Source organism: Neophocaena asiaeorientalis, unplaced genomic scaffold (genome assembly GCF_003031525.2).
Source record: "Neophocaena asiaeorientalis asiaeorientalis breed wild unplaced genomic scaffold, Neophocaena_asiaeorientalis_V1.1 scaffold572, whole genome shotgun sequence".
Classification (NCBI taxonomy): domain Eukaryota; kingdom Metazoa; phylum Chordata; class Mammalia; order Artiodactyla; family Phocoenidae; genus Neophocaena; species Neophocaena asiaeorientalis.
Window position 1 is genome coordinate 119,004 of NW_020171764.1, and position 10,551 is coordinate 129,554.

At 41.9% G+C, this 10,551-nt stretch overlaps 1 protein-coding gene across 6 annotated transcripts in view; it reads right to left on the reverse strand.

Moving 5' to 3' along the window:
• Positions 1 to 259: 259 nt before the first annotated feature.
• CLCN5 (Cl-/H+ antiporter 5) overlaps positions 260 to 10,551 on the reverse strand; it is a 150,422-nt gene continuing 140,130 nt past the window's right edge. For all 6 annotated transcript variants that reach the window (XM_024767860.1, XM_024765657.1, XM_024766412.1 and 3 more), the window contains 3 exons: positions 9,027 to 9,425; positions 8,353 to 8,569; positions 260 to 7,005 (listed from right to left, as the gene is read on the reverse strand). In XM_024767860.1, the coding sequence (XP_024623628.1) occupies positions 6,915 to 7,005; positions 8,353 to 8,569; positions 9,027 to 9,425 (707 nt within the window). In that variant the 3' untranslated portion in view covers positions 260 to 6,914. The remainder of the gene's footprint in view (positions 7,006 to 8,352; positions 8,570 to 9,026; positions 9,426 to 10,551) is intronic.

Consider the following 10,551-nt stretch of genomic DNA (forward strand, 5'->3'; position numbering starts at 1 on the left):
AGTAGCCATAATGAATGAGGTATCTGGAATCTCTCAGAAAATACAAGGTGCTCCTCATTTGTCTCCTTATGGTAAAAAGTATTACTCGATCTGTAAAACTAATTAAGTCTTTAATAAATCATCTTAAGAAGTGAGCCTTCTAGCAGGAATTTGCAGGTACCTTTTACACTACCCTTCCCCAACCTCCACACCGAGCTTTTATGATCAGAAATCAATAGCTACAAAATTGAGAGTCTTCAGAAACACACCAGACACCAAGGTGGATAAGGCTGTGCTTTATTACATGCATAATTACAAATCTGTGCTAAGTGAAAAATGTATAAAGCAATGGCGACCTGGGTTTAAGCCACACAGAGAAAGGGCTGGACAATCCCATTAACCTTTCTGCCAAAGTCCATTCCATTGCCTTTAACGTGATTGTTTCCTTTTCTTGCAATTTGCATAGCACTTACTTGTCAAAGTACTTTCCTTTCATTGTCTCAGTTTATCCTCACAACAACCCTGTGAGGTAGGTAGGGCAATTAACACTATCCCCATTTTGCAGATGGGAACACTGAGGCACAGAGCGGTTAAGATCTCGAGGCTGGTTAGTAGAAGCATAGGGAATAGAAACCAGGTCTCCTAACTCCCCAGCCCACATCATCCTTTTTAGACTATGTTCCTATGCTTGACCAGGGAGCAGAATGAACTGTGCAGTGAGCCACAGCTTTGGTACAGGCTGTGCCTATGAACAGGGACCAATGTCTCTAAAAGTTAGAATAAAGCTAAGAAAGCATGACTAAAGGGTTGGCAACACTCAGATAAATAACTGCTCTGAACAGCTCAGCACCAAGTTTCCTGTGGAAACTCTATTAGCTTTAGTTGACTCTGGTTTCTGGACGCCTAGCTACTGCTAATGTCTATACCTTAGCTTCGGTTGAACTTTTACCAACTCTCAGGAACTAAAATGTCGAGTCAGACAGGTTTTCTTTGGCTACTGCAGTTGGAGCCGGCCCTACAAATGAGCTTATTACAGAGACATTCATATAGTGGTCCATGGGCTGGAACCGGCCCCTCTGATCCTCCTGGCCTCACTGGCTCACCTGACAGGTGGTATTTTTCCCACAGCCAGAAATGAATGGACAGAGGTAAGAGCAGGAGGCTGGCCTTGGTCAAATGAAGAAGAGTCACCATCATTACATCAATGGCATCCTTAGGTGACATGACCAGGGTGCTGTCCGTCAAGCCCAACTCCTTTCTGGCCTGTACCTGGTTAGCAGCATAGCTTCAAAAGACAGTTTAAAAGAACAAAATATTAAACAACATCATTTTTTTACCTAGAATGAAATTAATTCTTAATCATTACATAGTCCCAAGGGACCAAATATATAATAAAAAGTAAATATTTATTAAAATCTGAGTGCTAAAAAGGCGGGACAATGGGAAAGAGAGAGAAGGGATAAAGTGAAATGGAGGAGGGAAAAGGAACACTCTTGAAGGACCATATACTTGAGGTACACTCAATAAGATAATGAGGCTAAACATTCCTACCCTGACAAAACCATCTCGGGCCATTCCCTTATCTCCATTCTGCCAGGTGGCATTTCACTCATCAAACCCTAGACCGCCTCTGCCTTTCAACAGATTTGGACTAGTAGATGATAACAAGGTTTAGCAATGAATACTTCACATGTCTGCATTAAGATGCTAAAGCCCTGGACACTGCCAACAGATACCATTGGCTTTAGCCCCTACAGTGGAGCAAAGCCCCACTGGTCCCATCAACTCAGAAGTATCTTCCATTCTCTACTCTCAGAATGATCCTCTCCCTCCCCAAGGTCCACATTCAAAACAATACACTTAGAGTAACTGAGAACATTTTTTGAATTCAGGGTATTGGGGTGAGGAGAGACAGGGGTGGGGAGGAAAGAGGAGGAGAGGCAGAGATCATTTATTTAAACCCTCGTATTTTTATACCATCACACACTTTCTTCCCCTTAAAAGGCCAAACTTTAGGCAAGGCATTCATTCAATGAGTGTGCACCCAGAGGCTGAAGACCCTTTGGCAGGAACTTAGAGGTAGGAATTTAAGACTGCGGGATTGGGCTGGATGACCTGATAGGTCCCATCCAAGAAACGCAAACTCCGCACATTATAGACCTTCTTTCTTTCTTGGGTGATTTGGCAAAATCAGACTACAAGGTGGAAAAACCGATTTTGCTCCCTACGTCACTTCAAAACTTTGCCGAGATGCAGATGTTTAGAAATGAGACTGTGACCAGCAAACATTTAGGGAGTAACTTGAAGTTGCTAACACCTACTAGTCCAGGAACTCTTCCCCTTGGGGCAAGCAACAAAAATCGAGGCTGAGCACAGCTCAGTGGTTACGACGGGTCAAATTTACACAGCTCCCTGAGCTCTGAGAAAGCCTCACCTTTTTCTTTTTAATCTACAATAAGTATATACCAGGGAGGCTAACAATATAGATTTTAAAAATATTTTGCTATCAGAATTCAAGATAAGCTACCTAAAGCTTATCACTCAGGCAATGGCAGTAGATGCTGCCCTCCTCCGCAAGAGGGTCTGGTCTTGGGTCAGCCCTCTCCACAAAAGTAGACTGCCTCCACCAAATGCTGCTTTGAGCCTCTTGGTTGCTTGGAAAGACTGGTCTTTGGGAGACTACTAATTTTTTCTCTCCTTGAGGCACATGATCAAGCAGTTTATAAATGTCGGGGCGTTTGGCTTGGGGCATGGAATGGCCTTCCTCCCACCATCTTACAAGAACTCGTATACTTGCTTACTAGGCTTTTTCCACTGCCATAACTTTCCATTCGCTCTCCAAAGGGAATCCAGGTTATCCCAGAGGTGGTTAAAAAAAAACCAAGGTCGTCGGACACTGAAGTTCAGACCACATATTCAGACACCTTTTTTTTAAGGACTCAATATTTCACCTCCCCTTTACTTTCAGAACTCCTCATTTTTTCTCAGAGTTTTTAAGAGCTCAATACTCTATGCACCACCATGAAAGATGCTCTCCTGCTTTCTCTGAACAGATGAGTGGCCTGTGTTTGGCTCTGATCCAGTGAAAGTAAACCGATTCCTCACAATACAATGTGGTCAGTCATCAGTAAGTACTCTGGCAATATAAAACACACTGGTCATGTCAAATTTTCAACTGTCTTCACTATCATTTATTAAAAACTCAACTTCAAAAACTGCACTCCTTGTGATTTATTAAAAAACAAAACCAAAAGACACTGTGGGGTAACAAGTACACCTTCCTACTCATCACCTAACTAAACAAATCAAGGTCAGGATCCAACCGGGACAGGTGATCCAAATACTTAAAACATACAGCAGTGATTACATTCCCTGATCGACTCTCTTGCACGCTGTTTTAAAAAACACATTTGCTCCCCCGACACCTGAATGGGTTCATAAATTCATAGCTAAGAATTACTTCACAGCCTTAGACCACACAAAGTCCCCATTACTTTATCATTCTTGTGTTCAAGCACAACTGAAGACTTGCTAGAGACATTTATGCTTCTTCTCTGCTCTTCCTGTAAAGGGTTCAGATTCAGCCTCTGGGGCCAAAAGAACGGAACTGCTTTGCAGCTCCATCAGCAAATTAATCGACTGCTCTGCCAGCTGGCAAATCCAAAGTACCATCAATGTCAGATTATCCACCAGAGGATATCTGCTCTGTGGATTATACCACCTCTACTCCACAGCTGGGCTGAGCCTGAAGGACACCAGAGCCAGAAAAGAGGGGGAGTGTCTGAACGTACATCCAAATAGAAGTGATCTTAAAAGTGGCCATTATTTTGCTTGTTCAGTCCCCTGCTTCTGCCAGTGGCGTAACTAATCATGCCTTAACTATTTCGGCTTCTTTAATTCTTTACATCACAGATCTGAAGATACAAAATATAGCAGTTAGACTTTTACAAATCCATAGACTCTCATTCCTTTCGTGGCCTGGATGCCTACCAGATATTTTGCCTTGGAAAGCCCTAACTCTCTCGAAGCACTTATTGGCATTCTTTTGTAAATCCTTTCCGTGTGTCGGGAAACCTTCTTTCTTATTACCAGAATCGACTGGTCTCGGCTCATACTAATTTTTAAATCACAGATTATCCAGTCTTTTGCCATTGAGGTATGTGGCCATTTGAGACTACTGACAGACCCCCCCCTATATCAGCTTTGTTGGTTTAAGTATGTCCAACTGCTGAATTGGCAATGGCAGAAAGAACATTTTCCTTTGCCTCAAGACAAGAAACTCTGAGGGTTAAGGTGCTGAGCTAGCAGTCTAGCAGAGAGCTCCACCACAATTAGCCAAACTTGGAGCCAAACCATCGGACTGGACATATAATGGATACCATACACTACAGCTACTTCTAGCATACGAGTTACAAGGATTCCTGAGAAGCTGAGGTTAATGAATGAGATTTATCAGGAGTGAGGTATCAAAGGGATATTATTCTCTGGAGGGCCAATCGGTGCTTAGTATCTAGAAAGTATACCTTGGCACAGTGTTATCTGATTTCTTGAATTTATTCTCTGAAGTAGCACCTGAACACTGGCTCATCTGTCTCAAATCAAAAACAGAGCCTAGAAGAAACACAAAGGCAAACTTAGACACTCTCCATATCACTGCTGTACTATGAAATGCGACCAAACCTTTCACCATCACCAAATACCAGAGATGCTAACATTTCCTGTTTTGCAGACTTTAGTTGGACGGCTGATAAGAAAAGACAGGCAGTGAACCAGAAGTACACACTTAAGAACTTTGATTTGCGCACAACAGACGCGGTGGTCAGGCAAATAGCCTCATCTCGTGTGAGGGAATCAGTGGTACAGAAGGGACAAAAGACGTGAAGTTACTGAGTCGTGACTATAATATAATATAACCTAGGGAGGTTTTTGTCTTTTTCATTAAAATGCTAGAGTGATATACTTAAAAGGAGAAACTCTGGTGACTGCCTTGATATTTTAAAGATAAAAATCAAAATAAGCCTTGGCTCCCCAGTTCTAGGCAATAAAAGAATTTCAGATTTTGGAAAGATAAGAAACTAGGGGTAAAAAATCCTAGAATCAGAGATAGACAACTTTTAAAATGAGGTACGCTGAGGTGCCTGGAGTGGGAGGAGAGGCTGTGCCGAGTGACTGCTGATTCTAGGCTAGAAGCATGGTGGGGAGCGCTGGGAACAGACTTGTAAAATGGGAAAGGCTCAACGCCCACCCCTAGCATTTGAGTCTCACTGCTGTGGGCGTCAGCATGGAAATGGAGCTACTGGGCTATAAAGCAAAGCAAATGGTTGTGCGTCACCTCTCGTCCATGGGCTGTAAGATTGTAGAGGCTGGGTTTACAATTTAACTAGCCCTGGGAGTTATTTTTTTGTAACAGGAATGATTAACCGGGCACACTACTCAATCCCAAAGACAGGACTCAGGACTGAGGCGTGGGAAAGGGAGAATGGAGGGGGAGCAACAGCACGTGGGTAAAACTGTAGAAAACGAAACAGTAGTCGGAATGATGATGGTGGCTCTGTAACTCCACCAGGTGTCCCTAGAGTGTGATATTTTCTACTGTAGTAAAGGTGGTAGGAAATTGAGACAGGCACCTTTTCAATTGTATACAAGCACCTTTGGTGTCACCAGGCCTTGTCCACACCCCTGGGTCTCAGGAAGGTTCTGCATTTTATTTAGAATTCTAAGGAGCCTCAAGAGAGTCACAGCTGCCTATCCTGTTCCAATGCCTTGAATATACCTGAAAGTACCCCAAGCCTAAATTCACGATCACGGGGACAACACTGGCCTGTTATATATATGTACTTAACACTGGGAGGAGGCATGAGTGCCCAGTCATTTTAGTACTGGTGGTTGTTATGAAGGAATGCATGAGAACGCAGATACAGTTCGGGATCTTCCCTGGTTTACCAGTATGCAGTCTAGACTTGGTTCCCTTTACTATTCTTACATATTCCAGAAGCCAAAAGCACCATCACTCATGGAGGTGGCATCTGGGTAAGAGTTGGGACCTCACAAAAATGTGAAAGTCCTGGTCATCGACTTTGCTTAGAACTTTACTAATCATTCGTTTCAAGGAAGATGGAGAAATCATTCCTTGCTACTAACAAATTCGTGGCAAAGTCCTTGTCTACTAGCTAACAAAGGCCATCTGGAAAATTACCCTTTTTGCAGACAAGGAGAAAATCCTATAACTTATCTTTTGTGCACTTCAAAAGAGTACCAGGAACAAGCAAGCTATAAAAGTCAACCTCTCTACATTCATTTAGAGGAGATTAACCAAAGCAGCATTGTCTTATAATCAGGTATTAAAATTAACATACACACACACACACATAAACTAATAATGCTAAATATTGTAACAAGAACAAGATAACATTTGAACTGAATTCACAGTCTGGAAAATACCATTCCTATTTTCCTTCTGGCTTTCCTTTCTGTGGTTGGAAAAGCAAAGTCCCTGGTTTACACTTCATCTTCCACCAATGACAGAGTCCAAAAAAGTGACTTTTTCATGAGCTTCCTGCAGGCTATAGGTCAGGACGGTTGGAATTTTTCTTGCATAGTTTTCAGTGATTGCATATTGGCTAATACTTATGTTGTAAATTTAAAAAATCTTTAGAAAAAGAAAGAAAAAGAATTAAACCATAGCAATCTTGTTTACTCTTTCATGAAATCTTCCTAATGCAATATCACAGAAGCCTAACTGAATTTTCTCCTAAAGAGAAGATTAATTTCCAGAGATTATGTAGTGCAACTGGTTAACTTGTAGGAAAGAGACAACACACAAATATAACTTCACCATCCAAATGTGGGAAATGTTTTTTGGGTACCCAGTTAATAAAATATATCCATGGTCTGCAATGTCCTTCCTGTTTTATATCCAGTACAACCCTGTGATTCTAGTTGAAGAGAATGGAATCAGGATCTTGGTTCGCCATCTGTGCTATATGCTTTAGCACATCCTTTTTGGTAATGATTCCAAGCAATCGCCTAAAAGATAAAACAAGACAAAAATTAATCTGTAGTTAAAATAACATTCTCAAAGGTGACACTTTTTGTGGTCCTTTTCATCTTTGTCTTTGAATACTATCTGTACTTACAGAACGATGACAGGACTAGATTACATGTACCAGGTAAATGGGACAATGCATGGGTCCCGAAGCATGCTCTAAGCACTTCTTCCTCTAGGTCTTAAATCCTGCTATTTCCTGTGGTTTAAATATTCTTCTCTCTATATACAAATCTTACCTTTTGCAACCCAGTTCAAATGTCCCTCTTCCAGAACACCTTCCCCGATCCTACGAGCCAGTAATAACTGTGCCCTCCTCCTGGGAACAGCATGTTCTGTGCACACCTCTTCCGTAGCATTTGTCCAATTTGCTGTGTTCTCAGCTTCCCTATAAACACTGTATGCTCCTTGGGGGCAGAGAAGGGTCTCATTGCTTTTTGCCTCTCCCCAGAATCTAGTGGAATGCCTTCTTACATGAAGTACAGATTCAGTAAAGGTTGAATGGATCAGTTAGGAAAAGTCCCCTTACTGATCTCAATCCTGCAAGACATCTGCTACGCTATTCAGAAACTGTAGAGGGCGAAATTCTTATATAATCATTAGATTAACATACCAGGGTCAAAAACAACAACAACAAAAAAACAAAAACACGCACCCTTCTCCTCAACCTCCTTTCTTTTCCAATAAAAATAGCATGGCTTCCTTTACTGGATAAGAACTATCCCAGAAAGAAAGAGCCTTAGCCTTGGAAGTCAGAAGACTTGTGTTTAGGGAGTTCCCTGGTGGCCTAATGGTTAGGATTCCGGGCTTCCATTGCGTGGCCTGGGTTCAATCCCTGGTCCGGGAACTGAGATCCCGCAAACTGTGTGGCGAGACCAAAATAAATAAATAAATAAAGGCTACCACTACTAGACAGTAACTGGGAGTCCTTGTGCAAATCTTTAAACCTCACTGGAACTTGGTTTTCTCACCCTCAAATAATAACAACAAAGGTATCGTAAGCACCAAATACTATACACATACTACCTAATACCATTATAATTTCAGCGCTGCCTGTTCATGAGGACATAGTTGTTTCCTTTGTGGGGGAGGAACTGAGTTATTTATAATGTGCAACCAGCAGTTCGCATCTCTCAAACCCACTATCTTCCCCAAACTCCTTTTCTATTAATTATGACAAAAAAAGAAACACATTCATCTTCATCTCAGAGCTTCAAAAAGGTCTATAAATGCTACAAATATTCACGTGAGTTGGGTTCTTCTTTCTTTCTCTCTCTACATTCTCTTTTCCTCCCAAATCCAAATTGCCTTCACCAAAGAGCTCTCACCCATTGTGTGTAACCAGGCACTGCCGCAGTCCCAGCTTGCGGAAGATATCTACCACGATCTCCATGGGTGTAAGGTCAGTCACAGTGAAGGGGCTGAGATCCAGGATGTTCCGAAGCTTGAGGGTAGGTGGGGTGTATGGTGGCACTGGAGGAGAATGCTCGGTGAAATAAATGACAGAAGTGCTCACAACTCCATCCTGTTTTTTTCGAGCATTTTCTATTTGAAAAGTAGAAAACAAAAGGTTGAGAAAGGAAGGACTACTTCTAAGCTTCTAGCCCCTAACCAGTCCCCTCTCCACTCTGTCCTTCCCCTTTTCACGCATGCATGCATGCTTAGTGATTGACTGACTGATTGTATAGTTGATTTACAATGCTGTGTTAGTTTCAGGTGTACAGCAAAGTGATTCAGTTTTATATATATATGTATATATACATATAATTATATATATATCGATATATACAAACATTCTTTTTCAGATTCTTTCCCATTACAGGTTATTACAAGATACTGAATATACTTCCCTGAGCCATACAGTAGCCTTGCTGTTTATCTATTTTATATATAGTAGTGTGTACCTGTTAATCCCAAACTCCTAATTTATCCCTCCCTTCCCCTCATGCATATTTATTTATTTCCATAGTGGATTCCCTTATCCCATTTCTGAAATCCTTACCAATTGAAATAATGAGGTCTCTTCGGAGGACAAAACCCACAAGTCTTTGGGACTCCCGGGACACCACAACTGGGAAGCCACTGTAAGTGGTTTCACTGATTATGGTCTCTACGTCTTCCACGGTCATACTGTCCTGAGTAAGGACAGTCAACAAAGGATCATTTCTCCGGGGTTTCATCACATCCATTGCCAGGGTCTTGTGAGCAAACTCTTCTTTGGCTTCAAGAAAGGGGTATCCGTTGAGACGGATGTGGGCATCATAGATGCCCTCCCGCCCAAGAGCATCTGCCACCCACTTGCTTGTCATGGCTGCGGCCATCAGAGGCACAATGTATTCCAAGCCACCAGTTAGTTCAAACATTATGACAACAAGAGAAACAGTCATCCGAGTCACCCCGCCTGCAAAAAACAGACACAGGCTACTTACTGAAGGGAGCAAAAGTATAGGATTCATTACAGTTATGGGCCTGTCACAGGCCCCATCCAGAAAAAGCTACTTACCAGAAACATCACTAAAAGGAGGCCTCACCTGTAGACCCCTGCAACTGCATTCAAGCAAGTTTACAGTGAACATGAGTCAGACTTCTAAAAAAAATCTCTACAAAAGTACAAGATACCTCCTTCATTCATCTTCTTTTTTTCATTTGTCTGTTGCTCCCCACCCCCCAATTATATAAGTAATTGCATAAGATCTCTATGATTTGTGTAACACTACAGATACGAGAGGTTCTCTGGGATGTGCAGGCCCACTGTGGAAAGATCAGAAAATACATATATTTTTAAAGTATATAAAAGAAAGCCATTATCCATAAGCTCACTGCCTAGAAATATGCTGAGTAAAGATTTCAAATGACTTTTTTCAAAAACGTATGTTTTTATACAGATGAACTCGTATTATACGTTTAAATTCCCCACCATGCTTTTTCTCCTAACTTTATATTAGGAATACTTTGTATATTAGTACAAATGTATTTAACATTGTATGTAAAGATATTAAACGTATTAGCATCACATTGAGTGGCTGTATGGTATGGCATTATATGGATGCACTATACCATAATTTATTTAACCAGTCCCTAGGTTGATTCCAGTTATTTGCTATTACACATAATACCATGATGCACATTCTTGTGCAGATCATCTTTGCTCAAATTTCTGATTATTTCCTCAATATGACGGAATTTGAGAGAAGAATTACTCTCAAAGGGGAGGAATGGAGATATACGGTAAAGAATGCTTTCTTAAAGCACTTGAAAATGGCAAGCCCAACAAGAAACGGAGAGTCATCTTTAAAAAAATCTACAGTCGGGCTTCCCTGGTGGCGCAGTGGTTGAGAGTCCGCCTGCCGATGCGGGGGACACGGGTTCGTGCCCCGGTCCGGGAGGATCCCACGTGCCGCAGAGCGGCTGGGCCTGTGAGCCATGGTCGCTGAGCCTGCGCGTCCGGAGCCTGTGCTCCGCAACGGGAGAGGCCACAACAGTGAAAGGCCCGCGTACCGGAAAAAAAAAAAAAAAAAATCTACAGT